Consider the following 25,177-nt stretch of genomic DNA (forward strand, 5'->3'; position numbering starts at 1 on the left):
TGGTTACTAAGTAGGGAGTTATGTCTTTTCTCACAGTTTTTGCAAAATTCCACAATGGATTTTTCACTACTTGGGCAGCATTTGGTCTCTATTCAAAGTCCCATGCCAGATAATGGTGATATTTACAATTCTTGACTTGTGAAATTGAAGTGCTTAACATTTAAGGGGATAAGATAAGGGTGTGTATTAAAGAATTGCTAGTTAAGCAATATATATTATATGTGACTTGTGTGTGAACAACTATGCTGTTAACTTGTATTCAGATAATTTTACTTGCATCACTACTTAATATATTGATAAAAAATTAACACTATCTAATTGTTATGATAGCAGATTAGTTTCCAAATCTTTATGAGTTTTTGATGTGATCATGTGAAGGCTAAGCAGCTGAAAGTATCACAGCCGCAATGATCCTGAGCTTGAGGAATCTGGCATGGAGAGCTTTGCAGTGCGCAAAGTTTGTCTTAAGGGATCAAGGTATCTTGGCAAATGCCAGGGCTGCTCCTTTTGGCTGTTTAAACGGAGGCAAATCAATTCTTCAAAAGTACTTGTTGCAGCATCAATCAGCCACGTTGCAGAAGGTGTGTATTAAGTACGTAATCATCCTATTATAGTTAGACAGAGTAAGACAGGATTGAAATCACTTTTATGTATGGTACCTTTTGTCTATAATATGTACATCTATAAACTTCTGTCTATAATACCATGAGTAAAAACATTCAGAAACTATCCAGAGAGTGTTTGAATTTTTATGTTTCTTTATATTTCCATATAATGCCTTACAAGTATGATACGGTACTACTATTTTGAAAATTAGTCAGAAATTTATTATTTGCAAAAAATGATAAATGCACTGAAATAGGTAGTACAGTGTCACTACTCACTTCAGTTTTGGTTCCTGAATGACCAAAATGTGTCAATCATTTGTTACTCCCTATTGCCAAAATTGCCTGCTCTGTCAGCCTACATTAAATTAGTTTATATGCTTGATAATGCTATTAAAATTATTAAATAACTATTTTCTTCATTCTCTCATAGTTTACTGTGCTTGAAATAATTTTTATCCTGTGTCCTTTTTTGTTTGCTTCTTACTTGAGAGGCTATTGATTATTGTTATATTTTCTTGAAAAGACTGGATGTATCAAGACTTTTCTGTGTAACATATTTTCCCTAGCCACACATATGCTGCTTCTCAATTTTTTTTTATATCTTCAGACAATATCAGGACCAAGGCGTGGTAATCAGGCTGGGAAAACTCTCCCCCGAGAGTCCAATGTTTCGGGTGTTCTGATCTCCCAACGACCCTTGGCCAATTTGTTAGGCCGTGTGGGACCTCTGCTCTCTGGTGCTATATGGCGATTATCTACCCAGCGTAGCAGCCTAGGAACTCCTGTTTTTATTAAGGACTCAGCTCCTTTATTTGCATTAGTTGGAGTTACTCTAGTTGCCTCATCAGATGATTCTAATCCAGACAAACAAGATGTGGACCTAAAGAAGAGAGGTTTTGTTACCAGAGAAGAAGAATTGGAAACAATATGTGGCAGTATCAGAGTAAGTGGTTTCCAATGTTTGATTAAACTGTTATTTTCATTTGAAAACAAAAAATTCTGCCTGTATTGTGTATTTCACAAAGCTTCATTTTTTTCAATGGATGCTCAAATAAAATTTTCAGAGCAAACCCAAGTTTATCTACCTTGATGCAATTTTTCTTTGCTCAGAATGCCATTTCCAAGAGTGGATGGCTGGAGAGCCTTCAGTGTGACTTGCCAGTGAAGAAGCAGAAAGCAGCAGCTTCGTCCTCCGATATTGCTGCCTCTTCTCAGTCATACTCACTGCAAGATCTTGATATTGCTGGTGTCATTGATAAAGGCTGCAATGCTGCTGTCTATGCTGCTCGTTGGAAAACCGATGGTGAGTTTTTTCATACAGTTTTCTCTTGCGTCTCATTATGGTAATGTCAAATGATTGTGAAGTTCTAAGAGCAATATATTGCACATAAAATTTTGATAATGGTTGAGTCAACATATAAGCTACAGGTAATTGCTGTTGCAGTTTTAGACCAATAGAAGGGCCTGTTTCATTGTTCACTATTGACAAATTCAAGAACATTCCATTATAGCAAGTCCAATGAACAATTTGCTAAAACAGCCTGTTCATTATGTTATATATTATGCCTGCCTTCTTTCTGTTAAAGTTAGTTGTAATGAAGTATGTAAAAATATAATCAGACTGACATTTTTTGATTTCAAATAATCTATTTCCTATTATTCCTCCAGATAAAATTGATGAACCATACAACTGCAGCTCAACTTCATCTGTGTCGCCTTCTAATGACCTCCCTCACACATCTCAACATCAGACAAGCCACAGCCCAGCTCGGTCATCAAATGTCAATATCCCATTCAGTCAAATGTCTGAGGGGTTCTTCAGGTCTTCGCCATTCTATTACTCTACTCTGAACTTGAACTCATCATCTCCATTAGAAGAAACGATTGCAAGAACAGTGTCTGTTGAGGCTCTTTATCATCCATTATCAGCCCAGTTTAACGAGGAGCATGACTCACTGCTTCATAACATCTCCGCAGAGAAGGCATCGTCACCTCAATCTCGTGTGTATTTTTTTGTGAATGGATGAAATATTAAGCTAAGTTTTGTGAGTTATTAAATTTTTACAAGCTGGCACTAGAGTGGACATGGAAAAATATGATTGTGCGGTTCTCAGATAAATTTTATTGCTCTGTGCCTACCTTTGTGCCAACCCACCTCAATTTAATGAGGAAAATGTTAATGATTCATTTATTATAAATATCTTGAAAGTTGCTTCCCAATGACAATTGTTGCCCTGACTTGGAGCAAAGTCTTAATGCTGGTTATTAATTCATGAGCAGAATATTGCATAGCTGAATTTAGATCCTATTGAGTATCAGAGCATGTGAGAATTATTTGTTCTTGTTTTGCAGAACATCAGAGAAATGATCAACCACTAACTGCATCATCGCTGTCTATTAGTGGCCAGTTTGGTTCCCCAAGCACAGTGCGTCCAAAGCGAGTTACTTTTAACGTTCCCTCCAACCTCAACTCAAATAGTGGTTATGGTCAAACTTCAACAAACAACAATGGTAGGTGCTGTTTTATGAAGACTAATCTACTCAGTCTTTGTTTCACTTCCGTGCATGAGTGTTGTGGTTAAGTCTTTATCTTCTTGTTTCTTTTATCTTACATTTTGAAGAATTCCTGATAAATTACACTTTAAAGTTGCAGATGAATTTATGAATCTTAACTGCTGGTCTCTGTTCTTGTGATGTTGTTGTAAAAACATGTTTTTTGTCACTTTTATAAATTAGTATTTAACCCATAGTCATATTGAATGCAGCACCTATCTCCCCATGTTCGCCTTGCAGTCTCGGAAGAGGGTCGTCCGACAGCTCCTATAAGCCAGTTCCCTCTGGCAGTGAAGCTCGTCTTCAACTATGAGGCCGCCTCCAATGCACCGGCCATTCTCTCTGCGCTCTATCGGGAGCTTCTGCCTGCACGCTCTGTGCAACTAAATGCTCCAAGGTAGAATTTTCATTGTTAAGTATCTTGCGACTTTTTTTAATGCCTGTATTTTTTTTCTCTCATTTATTAGTAACCTAAAAGTAAACTAAACATCAGTGCTTGTTGGTTCTTTTAAACATCACAGCACTCGCATTCTATCTCTGGACGATTAGACTAGTTTTGGGTTTCCAGAAGTGTTTAACATGCTAATTTTGCGACAAGTAAAATAATGTTTTAATCAACCACGAGGCACGCCTGATCGAGTTACAACGTAAACGTGCATGGTTCAATATAGGTACCTACTTTCTAAGCTTTGATAATGCCTTTTCCCTATTCCCGTTTCACTTGATCTCGAGAATAATTTTCAAACTTGTGCTGTAGGTATTAAGTGAAGACCCACTTAAGCCTACATTCAGCATCAACTTCCCGTCAACTCCAATTCTGTAATATAAAGGAAACTTAACATTTTTAAAGAAAATGTATAGTATGTTCCGTGTAATATCTGCATTGCATTTCAATTTTTCAATTGAACATCCTCATCCCATTTTTCAACACTCGCTATTGGCTGCTAGATAAAAATTCCATTCCCCTGGTAACATCATGACGTGATAAGCATAACTGGTACGCCGTACTTAGTAGGTACTCTTATCCAGATCCTATACTTCCAAAAAAAGTTAAGAGATCGTAAGTTCATCGGCCAATCATTGACGGCCTTTCAAGCAAAATCCACCAATCATAGACAAGAAAATAGAGCGTAAGTACTTACGTTCACATAGCGAGCTTTGAAAGTATCCACCAATCATAGACAAGAAAATAGAGCGTAAGTACTTCCGTTCACTTAGCGAGTTTTGAAAGCATGGCCCCAGGTTGCTGCTGTACTTGCTGTAATAACAATAGGTACCCAAATATGCACGTCTCCCTTGCAGTGACACCATGCTGGAGGTGCTGCAGGCTGTGGTTCCCTACCACCCCAACCTGGTGGACATGCCCTGCGCCTTCGTGGACCGCGTGCCCCTCCTCGATGGCGGACTGCAGCTCTACCCCAACGCTCTCCCCGCGCGCCTAAGCCCACACGGTCATTCCAAGCATTTTTTTCTGATAACTGTTTACTAATTTCAAGTTTAAGTGTCGTTGAATAAATTGGTAATTATATTTTCTTCGTTGATTTGACAAGTATTATTCAGCTTGCAAATTGCATCTGTTCTTCTTTCAATAGTCACAATTTTTACGTCAGTCTTACGGCTACTGAAGATTTATGAAGTTTTGTTCACTTGTGAATACAAAGTTCATTGGCACATATCTTTTTCATGGTCACATAGTACAATGTTTTTGTTCACTTTTTCACGGTTACATACATTGTGTTTGTTCATTTTTGTAAAGTCTAAACTTTATTTCGCCGCTGCAGGTTTGGGCCGGAACATGTCGCTGTTCTGCGTGATGCGGCGCTATGAAATGACACTCGCTCAGTACCTCGAACTGAACCCACACCCTTCCTGCCGCACAGCTCTGCTCTTACTTGCTCAACTGCTGGAGGCTCTGCAGCATCTACATCGGCACCATATAGCCCATAGGTATTTGAAACTTGAACATCTTAGTTATGTGCACGCGTTTGTTATGTAACCTTATGCGACATGCTGGTACCATGTCGTGCAGAGCTAATCGAAACTGGAATATGTTAGTTATCACCTCATTCATAACGCCAGCAGTTTCTTGCAACTTCTTTTTGAAGGCTAAATCTGATGTAAATTCTCGTCTTGAAAGACGTTGATGATGTTGATATCGGACTCGCTATTTTATTTGCTGAACTGAAATTGAGTCTTGCTTCTTTGAACAAACGATATGATGTTCCTAAATGGAAAAGAAAATATTTATAGAGTAAATGAAGCAACTTGTTCAGGGACTTGAAGCCCGACAATATCCTGATGCTGCTGACGGATGGGGTGGAGGCGCCGTGGCTGGTCATCACAGACTTCGGCTGCTCGTTGGCTGCGTCATCAGCAAGCGGCCTGCGGGTGCCTTTTGTGTCTCGTGAAGCTGAGCCCAGGCAGGGCAATGCTGCCCTCATGGCTCCAGAGGTGTGGAACTTTACCCGTTGGTATATAAATAAATACATTAACTACACGGCCAACTGCAATGCTGCCCTCATGGCTCCAGAGGTGTGGAACTTTAACCCTTAGTACCGTATATAAATACATTAACCACACGGCCAACTGAGTTAATTAACCTATAAATTTATCCAGACCAGGACATCCGTCATCAATTTAGGTTTGTTTCTGAAGGCCTTGTTACGTTAGTTAACGTTATTAGAAAAAGTATGCAGTCTTCATGTGACTTTTTGTGTTAAATGTACGAATTTAAGCTTTTTACATATTATCCGATACATGAAACTACTTAAATATCTTGAAAAAAACTTGGGTTATTGCTATCGATGGTCAATATTTAACCATATTTTATACAAAAAATATTCTGTATCAGGAATCATTATTCTGCATCACTGAGTTGACTGTGAAATTTGCGTTGTCTACAAATTCATATGGTAAGGTAGAGTACTCGTTATTCACTGCATAATAATGTACTTTTCAATTAGTTTATGTATTTATTATTAGCGCGCTATACAAATTGGTGTTCCGGCTGCACAAGGCTTGTTGCCGCTAAAACCTTTAAAATAGCCGATAAAATTTATGTATATGTTTTTATACCTACTTCTCATGATTGTTTTTTAGGTAAAATCCGCTCGTCCGGGCATGTTGCAGTCGGTGGATTTTTCCAAGAGTGACCTGTGGGCCGCCGGCACGCTAGCTTACCAGTTCTTTGGTCTGCCCAACCCATTCCTCTCTGGTGGGTGCTTAATACTAATAAACCGGAGGAAATTATGCATAGTTCATTGTTCCACTGATTGTGATTTCACTCTCTCTAATATTTAACTTATATGGAGAAAATTATGCATATTTAAATATTGCACTCACTGTGATTTCACTCTCTTATTTTTAACTTGTAAAATATATACTGTTTATATATATATAGTCATTTGTTGATTTTATTATATTGAAGGATTAATGTCATGACGTTGAATGAACCAGTTTGTCAGATTTTATTTTCTATTTAAACTTTCGTGAAAATTCTAACTTTATTATTAACATAACAAAGCTGTGGTCTACGGTACACGACTGCCAAACTATTTTGATGTCCGTAGTCCAATGCATTTTGTTTGTTTTAACATAAACACTGAAACCGGCCCCATGGTCAATTTTTGGTTCCAAACCATAATTTTTATTCTTAATTACATTTTAAATTAGTTTGCCATGTGAGATCAAGAATAAGCTTGCAAAAATTTATATTACTATTGATATCAGCACTCAAATAATCAGAACGTTTTCAAATCTGGCTCTCATCATTATAGCTTAAATCACTAATGCACAGCACACGTCATTACTACCATAGTGTGAGATTTCATTTCATTGTTTATCTAAAGTTTGTAGAGTCTAATTTATGTTAGATCTTTTGGTGGTCCAATAAGCTATTTGCGAGCTTTAACTTTTCGAGTGCAACGCGTTTTCGAAGCCAGTTTCCGCCAGTAGGTCTTCCTGCGATTCAGAATAGATTTTCACGATGGCAAAATTAATCATTGAAAGCGACGATAAGTACCTAATTCGATGGGCAACTTTTGGATAGCTTGTAGATTTGAGTGAAATAAAGGAAATAATTAATGTGAATTAGTTTTTATCTTTGACTGACTAATTATTATGTTCAGATCTTTTTGAGTCAGATCAAGCAGAAGAGTTTAACTTGTTGTGAACTGAGGTCGGGTGGATCCTGCATAGCAATTCAAGATGTAACCAATTAGTTTTTCAGAGATTTTTTTATTGTCAGATAACATAGATTTCCATTGCTAAAGAAAATATCGTGTAATATCAGATATGGGTGTCTGATGGAGTGTTTCATTCCAAACCCTCCTTGCTCATTGTCAACTCGGTCTTTATTTAGATACCTTTATTATTTAAAATCGTTCTTTTCGTGTTTATCCTATGCCTAGATATTCTGCAGAACGTTTCATAATAATTAATTACACGTTTTCTGCTGTTGAAACATAAGGCAAAAAAGGCTGCCCGCAGCTTGACTCTGTCACGTACAAGGAGAGCGAACTGCCTGACCTGCGCGACACCGACGCTCCCGCTCCAGTCAGGCGACTCGTCGCTGATCTGCTCGCCAGGAAGCCTGCTAATGTGAGGTCACATTTCTCATTAACACGTTGACTACGATTGCTTCATCTTGTACAATTATTTCATTTTTTGTACTTTTTTTAAGCAAGGTTGCCTGACGGTAATTTTTTCGGACAAATTCCGTGATTTAGTTTTTCTCAATTGCGTTGGCCGGCAAAAATTTATGATAGGGGTACTTCCTAATTAAATTTTAAATACTGCAAAAAGAAAATAAGTGGAATTTTTATAGCGGAACTTACAAATAAACGAGTATACATTGAATTATAGGCCTTTTTTGGCCTTTTTTGTTCTCGGATTTGGCCGATTTTAGGCAACCTGAATTATGTACCACTACCTCTTGGAGAAATACATTTCGTGGTACGCATATGTACCAATACGTAGTCAACGTGTTAAGAAATGTTGTCAATGTCTAAGTTTAAGGTTGCTCTTAACTTGACTCGTTTTACTTAGTTCAAAGTTAATGTGAGGTCACATTTCTCATTGAGAAATGATGTCAAAGTTTAAGGTTTCTCTAAACTTGACTCGTTTTACTTAGTTCAAAACCCGTTACTTGATAGTGGCTCGCAGGTTGTTCCATGTAATTTTCGTCTCAAATAAATTTAATATGGTAATATTTACTAAGTAACACCAGCTACTTGAAGAGTTCCTATCTGAGTAAAAACGTTGTAATACGTTTCCTAAATATTTTTATTAGCTTAAATGAACAATATGTTTTACTGAGCAACGTCTATCTTGTTCGAATCTTTGAAAGCTATCGTGTTCGAATCGGTATCAACTATCATATTTTAGTCAGTAACTCCGTGTTTTAATTAGTTCCTATGTTTTTCAGTTTCCATGTTTTAATTAGTAATAATATTGAACACAAGCTATCAATAATCACGTGACGTGTAGTGCGAGTTGTTCATAATAGCACAAATGATGCAGTCGTAGACATGAGTGTCATATCCACAGCTCTCGACGTCATCTAAATGTCTTCACCGAGTACAGCAAATGACGTCATTGATTTTACTGCAAATTTAAAGTATACTCTGACCGGACTTAACCCTTCTCCTTAGTAGGAGATTGATTGTTTATTTATTTAAATTCTTAACTGAGTTCTATATTGAAGTATATATGCGTACAATTAATGACCAGAGAATGCATTATAATATTATAATGCATTCTCTGGCCATTAATTGTACGCATATAAAGAAAAAATTTTTGTCATTTTATAATAATTAAAGTATATTTATACACGTCCCTGTTTTTCCAGCGCCCCAGCGCCAGCGTAGCAGCAACGCTGAGCCAGCTTTGTCTCTGGGGCCCAAGTTCGTGGCTGCAGCCCTCGGTCGGGGCGCGGCCTCAGCGCGAGCAGGTCAGCTATTGATGCCTACTTTCCCAATTAATAAATTATATATTTGCGAAGTCCTAATTTAATGCACTTCTTTGAATATTAGGCCCAGTGGTACAGTTCAGAGCACCAAGATTGGAGCAGAGAGGCCAGCTCTGTGCGCCAGTTTCTGGTCAGAATCGGCGAGGAGGCCGGGCGGTTAAGCAAAGCAGAATTGGAGCAGTAAGTTGCGAGTTCGAGACCGCAACAAGCTGTGAATGTTCTGCGATGGTAAGAATCGGCGACAGGCATATGGCCTAATAAACGCTGAAACCGCTATTATTATTACTAAGAAACACTGCTTAGGTATGGTTATTTTGTGGTACATCAATCATTTCTTCCCTGGTATTTAGCTCATCAAACAACGGTTTTCCTGTCACGACTACTTTTTGCGTTCTTTACTACAAATTGAGGGCATGGGGCTACGTGTTGATTGTGTCTCAATATACTTGTCCAAATATTTTGTCATTCCTGATCACAATCGTCGTCAAATTCAGGCACCGAAAAAAAATTGCGATCATTTTTATGCAACGAAATTATTTCTACTCCGCCTTCCCGTGTTACATCAAGGCCGGAGTTAAGAGCTGAAAAAATATAAAAATGCTTTTCTAGCCCTGTGCCCTCTGTCTCTAAACTGTAACTAAATTATCAGGCCTTTTCTCCTTTAGATGGGAATAAATTTTATGGAGGTTAATTTACATGCGGACTAAGGGTTGAGGTTGTCATGTGTAGCATCGGCCTACGAACAGATGTCTCTTCAATGAGGTGTTGTAAAAGCTGCATCGGATGTACCCTGTTATACATAAATTGAATACACTACTATCATGTTCTTAACTTTTCGAATGTCTTCTATGAAAAAAAAGGTAAACGTAATTCATGTTTAGGACGCCGTCTTAGTTTTCTCATGTGTCCTATGACACTTTTTTGAAAGTGTTTTTGTGTGTCCCCTATAGAAAAAGTTTTACAAATTATCACGTTAGGGACGCGTTCTTAAATCTTTGTGTATTGACGGGACCTCTTGGTCCCAGACCGTTGCGTACGAATAGCATTGTTGACGGTAAATTTATCCGTAGGCATATCCTCTTGGTCCCAGACCGTTACGAACGAATAGCACTGTTGACGGTAAATGTATCCGTAGGCATATCCTCTTGGTCCCAGACCGTTAGATAGGAATAGCATTGTTGACGGTAAATGTATCCGTAGGCATATCCTCTTGGTCCCAGACCGTTACGTACGAATAGCATTGTTGACGGTAAATGTATCCGTAGAGAAAGAGTTAAGTTGTCTGTTGTGCGCCCAGGTGATGGAGTGGCTGCTGACGCTGACGGCGAAGGTGTTGTTCGAGCGCAGCGGCGTGAGTGCCGCCACAGAGTACCGTCTGGTGTCAGCCTTCCTGGCGCGGGTGCGCTTCACGGACGTTCTGAAGGCCATCAGCTGGAACAAGGCCTACTGAGCAACGACTTTTTTTCGATTTGATGAGGTTTTTTCGAGCTTGCGCCTTCCATTATTTGTTCTTTGTTCTGACCTTCTTAAGGCCATCAGCCTTAAGAACGTCATAAATAAGGTCCCTCTCACTTTTTTTTCTGACGTTCTTAATGCCATCAGCTGGAACAAGGCCTACTGAGCAACGACGTTTTTTTATTTGACGATGGTTTTTTTATTTAGGTTTGCGCCTTCCATTATTTGTTCTTTTTGGGCTTCTTATCTTGCAGGGGATCCGTAATATCTTCCTTTTGTTACCCACTGTAGTATGCCACTATACGCGTATTAGTCTACGCTCCAAGGCTGTCATACCTGATGCATGGTAGATAAATCGAAGCGCCCTTATCACTAGCACCTAAAACTGATCAAATATCCACAGTTTGATACTACTAGTTCATCGGATATACAAGCTTATGTGCACAATGAAAACCAGTGCGCTTGCTTCCTATCAGCCGTTATGAATATTTTCCGGTACTGCATTTTAGAAAATTGTAAGAGTTCCCTATTTGTTTACAAATTTACCATTTGATCGTTAAGTCAGCACTCACCAAGTTCAATAAAACTAGTGCCATTAAAAATTTACAGTATTGCTATCAATATATCGACTGGCTTATGAAAATCATTGTGTAAGGAAGCTTGTGACAACGATAATGGCGAGATCAGTTCATTGATGAAACTTTATCGTAAAATTTTGTGTTCATCTACTGTATTTATCGTCAGAGGTGAGGATTAGTTTTAAGTTTAATTGCGATAAACTAAAATTATAGTTTAATCACTATATTACGTATATTCAAATGTCGTGTAAAATATAATACAATCTATATAGCCAAGTTCATTGTGATAGAATTCTTCTGTTAATCTTTCTTAGCGTTGCTTTGCTTCAACCATATGCAGGCGTTGTAGCAATAGAAATAGATTCTCCGTACGTTTGCTCTTGAAGGTGAATCTATGTACTTATGTCGCTGGGAGATATTGCAAACTCAATTCTAGTTAAATCTTATTGCGGTACTTTTTTTCAATCTGGGTACTATTTTTGCAACCATGGAGACGCGGCATTATTTGCATCAAATTCTTTGTTCACAATTGAATACAGAAGTGCGACGTCCTATTAGGATTAAACGAGTTTCCGAATTGTACCTCATGTTGACAAGTGCAGTTCATACGCTGGAGAGCTTAAGTGGCCTTGTAGTATCTAATAATCTTCCGGTCATTTATTGCTTCTCACAATCGTGTACATACGCTATCGATGCCAAATTCAAAGCTGTTACACAGCAACGAATTCTCCAGGCTGATTATTACGAGAAGCTTTATAGACATACACGTGTAATTCTTGTATAACTGAATATATAGTTTTATTCGGAGCCCTCGGTGGTTATTACCTAAATAAAAATGTACGTTTTAATCTGAAAATTTTTCACCTACTTCACTAAGCGGGTTATTTATTCTATGTACGGTATGTCGGGTAAATGTCCACTTTTGTTCTAATATTTTCTCAGAGAAAATTTTCACTTATCCTAAAAAGTTTATTCAATACAGGAATTCGGTAAAGTTTCTGAAGCATGTAGCATTTATTTCAATCTCCTTCAGCGGCGTCATATGGCAACAAGCATAACGTAAGACAAGTACCGTACGTAAGGAAGTATCTTAAGTTATTCAGATAGACAATTAGTAAGCTATTCAGATAGGCAAATTAATATTCGTTTGGTGATGGGTGAAATCATAAATTCGCTACCCAATATTTCAAATAATTTTATTGACATGAAGGAATAATAGTTTTGAAAATTTATAATTAGTGACCGTGTAAATAACTAGAAACTCCAATAAGTTGACCGCTATGATGAATATCAAAAGAACGCGAGGAAGCATCGTGGATCATTTCTGCTATTCTAGAGAACTTACAAGCAAGAACAAGTAAACTCTAGACTAGAAGAGGCATGTTCATCTTGGCGCGTAGCGAGACTTCCAGTTCTCATACTTCGTATTGGCGGTGTGGAACATGTAGACCAGATGGTCAAGGAGGCCGCTGCGGCAGTTGTAGTCCCGGATTGCTTTCTCCTGGAAATATAGTTTATTTGCAGTTATTATTTTCTTGGATAACTGGCTTTTTTACATGGGGGGGAAATTAAAAAAAAAACACTGGGCGACAGAAGAGTCAAAATAGGTACGGTACGGTACAAGATCGACTCCAGAATAAAAAATATCCTGGAAATATAGTTTATTTATTATTTACTTGGATAACTGATTTTTTTACGAGGGGGAAAATTAAAAATAAAACACCGGGAGACAGAAGAGTAAAAATAGGTAACTTACAAGATCGACTCCAGAATAAAAAAAATTACATTTAATGATGGGTTCAATGATAATGACTGTTTAGCCGCGGATGGTTACCGAAGTCTTGAGTATAAATAACTTAATAATAATTTAGTTTCTATTATAACTAAATTATTATAAACTTATTATTATACATTTCTATTATTATATTATCAATAATTTGAAAGACCTGAAATAGATTCTATTATAACTAAATTATTATAAATTTATTATTACAAATTTCTATTATTTGAAAGACCTGAAAATAGATTCTATTGTAACTAAATTATTATAAATTTATTATTACAAATTTCTATTATTTGAAAGACCTGAAAATAGATTCTATTAGGGAAATAATCCTGTTCATTTTGTATTGTAAATAGTGTAAAGATATACGTGATTCTACACAAATGCTCTTGTAATGTGTTTTGATAAGTTTTTTAAGTGCAATTGGGTATTGCACTTGGTGGGGGGCAATATGTAGAGGGCTAGGTTAATTATTAAGGATTAATGTGTATTATCTTGATGTATGGTTTATAGGAAAAGGATGTATTTTAATTAGGATGTAAAAGTTGTAAGATTGTTTTAGAAAGAATCGTAGCTTTGTTGACTGGTGTCGTATACGAACGGATTCATTCGGATTTTAGAGAGCGGACAGTAAGGATCCCTCTATTCGGCCTGTATATGTCTTGTTCCAGATTGTCTCGATTAACTTTGTAACCTTGCCCAGTTTTATATGTGTGTTGTGGTGTTGGATTTTAAGTATATCTTGACCAGAAAGACTTTTATTCATTACAACAGTTCATGCGAACCTGGTGGTCCACAACAAAATTATTATAAATTTATTATTACAAATTTCTATTATTCTATTATAAATAATTTGAAAGACCTGAAAAGGCCGCAGCGTGGCCTGGTGGTAATTGTTGAGTGTGGTGTGGAGTGTGTGGAGTTTGGCGATGAGTTGCGCGTTGCGGGGCGGGAAGCAGGACCAGAAGTGACGTAACAGCTCCCCGCCGCTGCTGTACACTGCGCACAGGTCACGACGCAGGTCCTGTGGCAGCTCCTCTACCACGCCTGCACACACAAATTCTCGGGATATTTTGCTGTTTAGGAATAAAATTAGCACGTAATTCTATGTATTAGCACGCAATTCTATGTATTAGTACGTAATTCTATGTATTAGAACGTAATTCTATGTAACATATTACGCAGCAACAGGCATCGGTGATATGACAGCTCATCTACCACGCCTGCACATACAAATTCTGGGGTATTTTGCTGTTTAGGGATAAAATTAGCACGCAATTCTATGTATTAGTACGTAATTCTATGTATTAGTACGTAATTGTATGTAACATATTACGTAGCAACAGGCCTCGGTGATATGACAGCTCCTCTACCACGCCTGCACACACAAATTCTTGATATTTTACTATTTATGAATAAAATTAGCACGTAATTCTATGTAAAATTAAGATATATTACGCAGCAACAGGCATCGGTGATTTGGCAGCTCCTCTACCACGCCTGCACATGCCAACTTCTGTGGTATTTTGCTGTTTATGAATTAAATAAGCACGTAATTCTAGGTAACATGGAGATATATTACGCAGCAACAGGCCTCGGTGATTCGACAGCTCTAATGCTGGTTGAACCTGAAACATTGTTAGCATTAAAGCATAAAACTTATCTTAAATAAGAGCAAAAAATGTGGCTTAAGTCATTTGAAAATTCATGACTTATAAGATTTGACAATTAGTAACATCTTGGCGACAAATTCTGTGATATTTTGCTGTTTATGAATAAAATTAGCACGTAATTCTATGTAACTTTTAGATATATAATCATATATTACGCAGCAACAGGCCTCGGTGATATGACAGCTCCTCTACCACGCCTGCGCACACAAATTCTGGGATATTTTGCTATTTAGAAATAAAATTAGCACGTAATTCTAGGTAACATATTACGCAGCAACAGGCCTCGGTGATTTGACAGACCTCTACCACGCCTGCAAACACAAATTCTTGATATTTTACTATTTAGGAATAAAATTAGCCCGTAATTCTATGTAAAATTAAGATATATTACGAAACAACAGGCATCGGTGATGTGACAGCTCCTTTTCCACGTCTACACTCACAGAATCTGTCATGATTTTGCTTGCTTAGGAAGAAAGTTAGCACAGTTTCCGCCGAAATATTTTTATATATAACGCAACGAGAGGGCTCAGAGATTTGAAAGCTCCTATGCTACGCTGGTGCAGCAGGTGTACTGCAGAGAGAACGTCTTCTTATATTATTTTCTGATACAACACTGGAGAGGAGACATGAAATTAATAGCAATATTCTGATTTATATAAGGGTACCACAGGCATTAGAAACAGAATGTAGCTCATTAGCATTTAAAAACAGCTAAATTTAGAGAGGGACTAAAGGGGATGAATGCATGATGCTAGGTGTATATATTTAATATATACCTAAACCCAAAGAATAAATTATCTTTTACAAAACTAAGGTGAAAAATTATTTCGGACAAAAAATTAATGGTTTCAAGACAAGCCCAACTCTGAACTTATAAGATACACTGCTACCAAAAAATGCACGAAACATGTTTTTAAAAGGAAATGTTAAAATGGTTGGTTCCTATTTACAATTACACAAGACTAAAAATGTTCAACTTCGAATCTTGCATGGATCCTTTTAACATAACAAATTCTTCAGTCGTCATTACCTACCTACGGTACTCTCGACCAAAAGATGAAACCATAATAAACACACTCATGGCTCAGTATGAGTGCAGGAGAATTCATTTCTATGCGGCGAAGAAATATTATTTAGGTAATTTCGTTCGTGTCACAAAATCCATGCGAATGAATCACTTGGTCAACAATGGTCACTGACATTCACAATAAAGCTTTATAAAGTTCAGGGCAAACAAGCCATTAGTATGCGGCGTGTCGGCGCGGCCTTCCCGACATCTCACATAATCTATGTGTATAAATGACGTAATAAATAAAGGCAAGTTTGGGCCCACAAACCATTAGTATGCGGCGTTTCCGCGCGGCCCTCCCGACATAATCTATGTATATAAATGACGTAATCAAAGGCAAGTGTGGGCCCACAAACCATTAGCATGCGGCGTGTCGACGCGGCCCTCCCGACATAATCTATGTGTATAAATGACGTAATCGAAGGCAAGTTTGGGCCCACAAACCATTAGTATGCGGCGTGTCGGCGCGGCCCTCCCGACACCTCTCGGACACAAGCTGCAGTGTCTTGTGTGCCAACTGGGGATTCTGCGCAGACCGCAGGTCAGGCGTCCACTGCGCCACTGCTCGCGACAGCTCTTCGTTCAGCTCGTCCAACTGCAAACAAAATGCGAAGAATTATCGTCTCTATAGTAAAAATTGTTGATTATTTAGATAAGCGCACAAGACGTTCCTATTTCCATAATCAATGTGGAATTTATAATCCAGCAGCCTGATGCTTCTCTGTTACTCAGTTAAAGTTCATCAAATCAAAGGGACTTTCGCAACTACAACAGAAAAAATCTGCATCAGTTTAGATGTCACCACAAGATGTTCGTACTCACAAAATCAATAAAGAGTTCATAATCCTTCAGGCTGATGTTTCAACATTACTATGATATCCAGCTTCGTATCGAAACTTAAGGTAAAATATACCGTATCTTAGACTATTTTTGCTGTGACCACTGCAAAAATAGAGTAGAACTTTTAAACTGGCGGAGTTATTCCAACTGCATGAAAAATTATTCTAGGGCAGATTTACAACAGAATAAAAAATTGCACACACACACACTTATCATATTAAAACATCTTTCCCGAGAAATGTATTGAGAAGTTGATTGAAAAATCTTATAAGTCACACTACATATTAGTCACATTCGTATCATCATTAAGTTGAACTCATTCCATGAATTAAAAACATCTTTTCCGAGAAGTGTATTGAGAAGTAGATTGAAAAAATTTATAAATAAATCACACTATATTAGTCACATTTGTATCATCGTTAAATTGAACTCGTTTCATGACATCCATACAATAGGATAGAACTGAAGACCAAAGAAATCTATGGAGTTCAACTACTGCTTCAAACCTGAATCAATTTCACCTGGTGAGCGGCTGCAGGCTTACTTAATAACCATATTCACCTGGTGAGCGGCTGCAGGCTTACTTAATCACCATATTCACCTGGTGAGCAGCTGCAGGCTTACTTAATAACCATATTCACCTGGTGAGCAGCTACAGGCTTACTTAATCACCATATTCACCTGATGAGCGGCTGCAGGCTTACTTAATCACCATATTCACCTGATGAGCGGCTGCAGGCTAACTCTGTCTCTTATACACATCTAGATGTGTATAAGAGACAGGTATATAACCAAGTATACCAGCTTTTCCTGCAGTATATAACCAAGTCTACCAGCTTTTCCTGCAGTATATAACCAAGTATACCAGCTTTTCATGCAGTATATAACCAAGTCTACCAGCTTTTCATGCAGTATATAACCAAGTATACCAGCTTTTCATGCAGTATATAACCAAGTCTACCAGCTTTTCATGCAGTATATAACCAAGTATACCAGCTTTTCCTGCAGTATATAACCAAGTATACCAGCTTTTGCTGCGGCCGCGCCTGCAGAGATACTGCTAATTATAATCCAGGTTTGCATCAAGATCCTGAATGATATTATCTTGCATGTCATCATTTTCCTAAGGTAATGTCAATGACTGAACAATGCTAAAGAAATAAACGTAGCTGATAAAAATTTCTAGCTAAGAATTGAGAAGCTATCAAGGGAACACTACATAGGTATTTTTTACAAGTTATGATTCTTTGCTTGCTCAAATGGTTTACTATTGTTACCCGTAAAATAATTTTACATCAGAAACATCATGTTCATAGTGCAATGCTATATTTTTTTAGCAAGAATATAGCTTGAAAAATTAGCAATAAGCCATTGACATCATAATTACATAAAAATTACAAATTTCGGGCATTTACCATATGAATATTACCCTATGGCGTCACAAATTAATAGGTCCTGATATAATAATTACCAATTTACTTTTTTGTTCTTGGTCTGCGGCACAGGAGGAGCAGTCCCGTTGGTGAGGGCGTCAGGATTCTTGGCGACCATCTCGTCATAGAGACGGTCAGCCTCAGAACGCGTCTGGGCCTTCAGGATGTTTTGGCTGTGCTGGTTGAACCTGAAACATCATCAACATTAGAGCACAAAACTTATCATATACCTAATAAGAGTAAAAGATGTGACTCAAGTCATTTGGAAATTCAAGGTGGTCAGACTCAGAACGCGTCTGGGCCTTCAGGATGTTTTGACTATGCTGGTTGAACCTGAAAAATTGTTAGCATTAAAGCACAAAACTTATCATATAATAAGAGTAAAAGATGTGACTCAAGTCATTTGGAAATTCAAGGCGGTCAGCTTCAGAACGCGTCTGCGCCTTCAGGATGTTTTGGCTATGCTGGTTGAACCTGAAACATCATTAACATTAAAGCACAAAACTTATCATATAATAAGAGTAAAAGATGTGACTAAGGTGATTTGGAAATTCATAAATTATAAGATTTGACAATTAGCAACATCTTGGAAACAAAGAATCGTAAGAAAAAAAACGAGGGATGAAATCAATACAGTTGCATTACAGTAGTAATCTATCTTCAAGCATATACGCTTGCTCTGGATGGTCCATATGTTGAGTATATTCCTACATAATTCTCCTAGGAATTACCCATCTGACTGCTTATTAAAAGAATACCGAAATCTCCATGTCATAAGGTTTGCTTGGGCATAGGTTTTCAACATTAAACTAAATTTGATCCAAAATGTAGCATACAAACGTTCATATATTAAGAATACAATAGAGTAAAATTCAAATAGCCATTTCATTCATGGTTGTTTGAATTCTTCCACTAAGTCTTCCATCCCCTCACCACATAGGTACCTATATTATTAATGGTAGTGTGTATGAAGACGCTAATACAGCATTCATGATGTCACATTTGGTCGTGGTCATGGTGGCACGCATGTAGTTGCTGCTACAACATTCATGGTGTCACATCTCTTCATCAACTCACCGCTTGATCATGGTAGCATGCATGTAGTTGCTACTACAACATTCATGGTGTCACATCTCTTCATCAACTCACCGCTTGATCATGGTAGCATGCATGTAGTTGCTGCCCGCATTGCTCGAGCTGTTCTGAGTGGAAGCGTACGCTGGAGTCTCGTAGATGTTGTCCAGATTTAAGATTGGATCACTCACTATCTTCCCTAGATCCTTGGACCATTCTGAAATATTTAGCCAGTTAGTACATTAGAATGTTCTAAACCAAGACATCACATAAATTTTTTAAATTTATTCGTATCATATCAATCGATACTATTCATATTTTGACACATTGAAAATTATTCAGAAAATTAAAAATTTAAAAGCACATCTGGGAGAGAGGGAATACTTTGAATCTGATAGAGGCTTTAAAAATGAAAAATGCCTAACTGATCACACAATTGTGTAGGTAGGTACCTTTGTCATCATACTTGGTACACTCAGAAAAGACTTCTTCAGACCGGCTTGTGGTGTGAGCGCTGTAGTAATGGGATTGGAAGAACCTTGTCCAGAACTCGGACTCAGTCATGCGGTGGGGTACATAGTCATCATGCTTCTTCTTCACTGCAGGATAAGTCTTGAACACAGCCAGCATGATCTCAGGAGTTAAGTTGTACAGCACCTTGCCATTGGTGCCATCTGTTTGAGGTTTGATGTCAGCCTGAATTAATAAGAATTAAAAGTTAAAGAACTATTTTTAGAGCCACAAAGAGACAGATCATTTGAAAAAGACCAGAATGCATGCAATGTGGCATGTGTATAGCGAGACAAATGATTGAACACATTGAAAATCTATTGTTGAAATATTTCATTGGCAACAACAAGTTGATTTATGTCTTTCTCCTAGAGCAAGAAATAGATGTTATGACTTGTGTAACATATAAAACATTGAGGTTAACTAAGATAATATATACAGATACATACAAAAATATACCTATATTGGAATAAGGGTTTACTTAGAAAATATCAATGCTGTACCCTTAAATTTCACTGTGAAAGAACTCACCAAGAAAGCTCCTGAAATACCCATCTCCATATTAGGTGTTAGATTTTTCTTGTATGCAGCAGCAATTTCCCTCCAGAACTCCTCAGGCTGCAGTAGATTCTTAGGCACAAGGTCTTGATAAAGCCTATGAAGCCGAGGGTTCTCCTCAAGAATTCGTTTCTTCTCTAGCAACTCATTAGGAGGCTGCCGTTTGCTAGCAGACAGGAGTTGAGACAAACGTTCCTGGAAAAAGAGTACGGTATTACGGTATTACATCAAACAATAACAAATTACTTCATATACCGGTACCTAATAAAATATGGCTGAGCTTACATCAAACAATAACTAATTACCTACTTCATATACCTAATAAAATATGGCTCAGCTTATAAGTATATGAGTTTGAAGTAGAGCAAAAAAGTGACAATATGATTTTTGGTTCTAGAAGTAAAACAGGAGAAAAGAACTGATAAGAACAAGATGAAAAACTGAGAAAGAATGCAAGAACATCTCTGCTAAAATGACATCAGTTTTTATGTAGGTCTTTTCGTTTTCTCAAGTTTGAAATTTTTTGCTTAGATCCAGTAAATTTAATTCTAACTGACAGCAAATAAAAACAGTTGGTATAAATTAAATTTATTAGTATACGTAGTATATACAGGGTGTTTCAGAATTAAGTAACCCTTTTAATTTGTTAATAAATAAAAAACTAAGAACGTTATGAAGTTGAAACTTGTTTTATTTAAAAGAAGAACATTTTCATGGTAATATTGTATCATAGTTACGTTATTATCCTGTATAGCTTGCTAAATTTGTTGTTTAATTATCAAGCCTTAAATTTTCATCATGATTCGCTACAGCAAAGAAGAAAGAACAAAAATTATCGCTACAGTCAATAACAATGTCAATAACAGAAGTTCAACGTGATTACAGGATCCATTTCAAAACAAGGATCCTTCAAAAAACACATTTAAATATCTTTATCAAAAATTTGCGGATATCAAAAATTTGCACTCTCGTCAGAAACACTAATGAAGGTTATGAAAGCAACGAAGAGAAGAGCCCTATTTTGTCAAAACAATTGTGAATACAATATTACCATAAAAATGTTCTTCTGTTAAATAAAACAAGTTTCAACTTCATAACGTTCTTAGTTTTTTATTTATCAACAAATTAAAAGGGTTACTTAATTCTGAAACACCCTGTAGATATACCTATATGGACAAAGCAGATACGGTGCCACTTGTTATAGACAATACACTGAATATTGTTATTAGCAGAGGCATAATTCAGCATTTTTTACGAAATTTAATGCAGATTGTCTTTTGATTCATTTGATTATGACCAAAAACTTAGGATCATTAATCTCTTTACATTTCTTTACCTTGACTGAAAATTCTTAATGGCAATACTCATTATACTTCAGTTCAGTGTTTCTATCCAGGATTACTAGATTTCTTTTCAAAAATTTGTCAAATATTTCAAAGATTTAGAGGAAACACACAATAAAAATCTGCTGTTAAGCTGCATTTAAAGTGAAGTTTTTTCTTAAACAATTGATTGTGATCTAACTTTGAAAGGAAACAAAAAATTTTAACATAATGTCTAATGACAGATGCATAATTTTTTAATAATTAGGGGCAGTTAAGATTCCAAAAAGCTGAATTGGAAAATTTTCACATCAATTTGCAACACTTTGAAATTATCTACAATAGGTACATATGCATAGGTAGAACATCATCAGAAATGCTTTTGCATGTTAATGTTTCATAGGAATCTTCTGAAATAATTCATGATCATTTTATGAAATAATTTTATATATAACGGTACATATAATGTTCCATTAGGCTATTGGGCAATTTATTAATAAGACTTCAGTTTCTTGACCTCAGTAATAACCAAAAAAATCTTTATAAATACTTCACAAACCTTAACTTGATTTCTCTCTTCCACTTGTTTTTCTCTTCCACTTGGGTTAGTGAAATGAAAAATATGCGTTGACTGATCATTGAGGATGATTTGTAGTTGCACCTTAGGCTTACCCTCAGGAGATATCTTTTGAGCTGAAAATAGATTTATATTAGTACAGCAAAAATAAATACATAATTAATCAAAGAGTAGGTACCTATTCTGTCATACCAAATGAAGTAATTAGTATTAAATAGGTTTTGGACTTCCTTAATTATCACCACTTTTCTAAAAATAAAATTGTCAGCCACGTATGAGCAACACTGAAGAGAGGCACAAGTTGCAAAGTGTTGCGACTGAATATCTACACGGAGATAATTGAAAATTTTATGGAATAAAGTGACTTTCAAGAATCAAGATTGTTGATTGTTACCATTTGGTAACAACTGTTATTTACTCCAAGCAAGCTGAAAACTATTGATGGAAATCTTTTTAAAATTAGTCAGTACTTTAAACAAGAAAAACTTGAAAATTTGAAAGAATTTTTTGTGTTTTTTTTTTTGTAATTTTTGTAAATCATCATCTTGATGGAATAGCCTGAAATGAGGCCACCAAGCAACTAATGACTAGGTATTCTTCAACATTATAGAAGAAATTCCTAATATTGTACTTTAATATAATAATACAATATGTAAATACAATATTATACCTTAGTGAATTGTCATACGTATATCTTATTAAAAATTCAAACACATTTATAATTATTTATTGAACATTTAAACTTGCTGCAATATTTTATGGCTACAAGACCCCAGATAGCAACCCAAGTTTAAGTATTGATTAAAGATTACACTAGAAAGTAGCTGCATGGAATATAGGTACCATAGTGCTTAGTAGTATCTACTGTATTGTGCAAATTAGCTTGGACAGTGGTGAAAATAACACAATTATTTGCCACATTGAAGTTTTATCAAAAAAAAAAAAACATGCCAATGGTACAAAATATGATATAATCAATATACGTAGCAGATATGACCTACTTTTGCTTTTACAAGCATTTGAACACAATTTGGCATTGATTCCACCAAAGTTGAACACATTTTAGTCACTTGCTCATCAAGATACCAGGTCCTAATTACAGCACAAATTAGCTTTGCCATTGTTGAAGTCTTTTTTTCAGGAGTCTTTGTTTGATTACCTATAGCCCATAAGTTTTCAATGGGATTGATGCCTGGAGAATTTTCATACCAGTATAAAATCTACAGTCAACTTTCCTTAAAGAATGTGTGCATATTACGTGAAGTATGGCATGGTGCATATTACGTGAAGTATGGCATGGTGCGTGATCCAGCTGAAAAATGCCATCTCCATCATGAAAGTCCCTTGTCATACTAGGAAGCATATGACTTTCCAAAGTAGCCTTGTATCTATCACTATTCATCATTCCCTCTACATTAATGAGTCATCCAAGGCCTTTAGCACTTAAATTACCCCAAAACATCTAATTAGGCGGATGTTTGGGAGTTGGCATTTTTCAGCAGGATCACGCGCCATACCATACTTCATGTAAAATGCGCACATTCTTTGAAGAAAGTGGACTGGAGATTTTAGACTGGCCTAGAAATTCTCCAAGTCCAGACATCAATCCCATTGAAAACTCATGGGCTATAAATATAATCAAACAACGACTCCTGAAAGAAGACTGACAATGGCAAAGCTAATTAGTGATGTAATTAGGAACTGGTATCATGATGAGCAAGTGACGAAAATGTGATCAACTTCGGTTGAATCCATGCCAAATTGTGTTCAAATGCTTGTAAAAGCAAAAGGAGGTCATATCTCCTATTAATTACCTATATCATATTTTGTACCATTGGCATGTTTTTTTGAATAAAACTTCAATGGGGCAAATAATTGTGTTATTTCAACACCTGTCTAAACTTATTTGCACAATACTGTACTTTCTGATCTTCAAAGAGAGCTTTCATATCCCCTCTGAAGCCCTCTTATTCCTGCTAGATAAATAATCTATCTTATTTTAAACAAAACTTCATGCTTTAGATGGTACAAAATTCCAAGACCAGGAAAAATATGTTGCCTATAAGATTTTTGTATTGAGTAGAAATTTTGTATATGGTAATAAACAATGCAGTGTTCCTACATCTTAGCTAACAGTTCCAATATCCCAAAGCTCCGATTTTTTTCAATTTAGCTTGAAATGGCCCCATGTAATGATTTGTAAAAGCCCTTGTTTGTGGCAAATTTTACTAACTCCTATATATAGCCCTCTGATCATATTTCTTTGATGAAAATACAAACAAGAGGCGTATTTTGGTCCATATTCACCTGTGAAAGAATTTATTTCACCTACAATTTAAAAAAAATTCTTTCAAATATTCCAGATTTGTCACTTATCACTTATCTATTAGATAATTCACCTAGCAAGAATATTTCTGCATCCCAATCTGGAATATTGGACAGAATTTTCCTAAAATCACTGGTTAAAGTAATTGACACCTGATTCTAGTGAATTGCGGGTAAAAACAGGCAATTTTTCTCATTTTTCATGAAAATTTTTCAAAAGGCCACAGAAATGGATAAAATTTGCAAAGTTCACAAGGATTTTTGTCCAATTCATGGGCAGCTTTGGCCCAATTTTCCATTTGGGCTGCTTCAGAAATGCAAGGAATACTCACAAAGTGGAAAAAGTGGCCATGAATTGGATGAAAATGCCTATTAATCTAAAATTTTACCCTATAATACGGCCGTTTAATAAATTTTTGTTGTGAAAAAATAAGTCAAACAGCCTATTTTAACAGTGATTTTCAAAAAATTGCCCTCAAAATGCTTGTTTTTACCTGCAATTTTAGGAAACTTGTGCCCAATATTACATAAAGGGAATAATCTAGTTCTGTCTGACTAAAAAAGACATGTATACTGTAAATTCTGCAATATACAGAAAAAAGTATAAATTTAAAATTGGTCAAACTAAAAAAATAAGACTAAAAAATGTTTTAAAACTTCTAACAGATAGTTGAACTCACTCTTGATAGTTGTATATGGAACACTAACAGCAAAACTGTCTGTCTTGTCCATAATCCATCCAATCTTCTTATGAGCAATGCAGAGTTGTCCATTATTTTTTTTATACTTAACATCATTAATCTGAAGCAAAATATCTTCTGATTTATCACTCATAGTTTGAAAGTTGG

At 36.4% G+C, this 25,177-nt stretch overlaps 2 protein-coding genes across 2 annotated transcripts; one reads left to right on the forward strand and one right to left on the reverse strand.

The window, feature by feature from the left end:
* Positions 1 to 12,010, forward strand: LOC108664297 (serine/threonine-protein kinase Pink1, mitochondrial). Its single transcript, XM_018150863.2, has 13 exons — positions 1 to 581; positions 1,216 to 1,551; positions 1,719 to 1,911; positions 2,277 to 2,609; positions 2,961 to 3,119; positions 3,402 to 3,558; positions 4,464 to 4,612; positions 4,943 to 5,108; positions 5,435 to 5,612; positions 6,261 to 6,375; positions 7,630 to 7,760; positions 9,010 to 9,111; positions 10,427 to 12,010. Exons 1-13 carry the CDS (start codon positions 408 to 410, stop codon positions 10,577 to 10,579), a joined length of 2,346 nt encoding a protein of 781 aa, XP_018006352.1. The 5' UTR covers positions 1 to 407; the 3' UTR covers positions 10,580 to 12,010.
* On the reverse strand, positions 11,623 to 25,177 carry LOC108664282 (general transcription factor IIH subunit 1-like). Its single transcript, XM_047881184.1, has 12 exons — positions 25,010 to 25,177; positions 21,987 to 22,120; positions 20,079 to 20,300; positions 19,490 to 19,733; positions 19,113 to 19,254; positions 18,002 to 18,151; positions 17,571 to 17,576; positions 17,524 to 17,538; positions 17,092 to 17,113; positions 16,135 to 16,285; positions 13,808 to 13,992; positions 11,623 to 12,663 (listed from the first exon to the last, which is right to left on the reverse strand). Exons 1-12 carry the CDS (start codon positions 25,161 to 25,163, stop codon positions 12,547 to 12,549), a joined length of 1,542 nt encoding a protein of 513 aa, XP_047737140.1. The 5' UTR covers positions 25,164 to 25,177; the 3' UTR covers positions 11,623 to 12,546.

The sequence above is a fragment of the Hyalella azteca genome, unplaced genomic scaffold (genome assembly GCF_000764305.2).
Source record: "Hyalella azteca isolate HAZT.00-mixed unplaced genomic scaffold, Hazt_2.0.2 contig7253, whole genome shotgun sequence".
Classification (NCBI taxonomy): domain Eukaryota; kingdom Metazoa; phylum Arthropoda; class Malacostraca; order Amphipoda; family Hyalellidae; genus Hyalella; species Hyalella azteca.

Excerpts from the sequence above, each read along its gene's own strand:
- LOC108664297 (XM_018150863.2), top strand. The coding sequence starts at position 408 with ATGATCCTGAGCTTGAGGAATCTGGCATGGAGAGCTTTGCAGTGCGCA. Across the intron at positions 3,559-4,463 it reads GTGCAACTAAATGCTCCAAG|TGACACCATGCTGGAGGTGC; the intron begins GTAGAATTTTCA and ends TCTCCCTTGCAG. Across the intron at positions 9,112-10,426 it reads CGCGGCCTCAGCGCGAGCAG|GTGATGGAGTGGCTGCTGAC; the intron begins GTCAGCTATTGA and ends TTGTGCGCCCAG.
- LOC108664282 (XM_047881184.1), bottom strand. The coding sequence starts at position 25,163 with ATGAGTGATAAATCAGAAGATATTTTGCTTCAGATTAATGATGTTAAG. Across the intron at positions 22,121-25,009 it reads TCCATATACAACTATCAAGA|CTCAAAAGATATCTCCTGAG; the intron begins GTGAGTTCAACT and ends ATCTATTTTCAG. Across the intron at positions 18,152-19,112 it reads CATGCTACCATGATCAAGCG|GTTCAACCAGCACAGCCAAA; the intron begins GTGAGTTGATGA and ends ATGATGTTTCAG.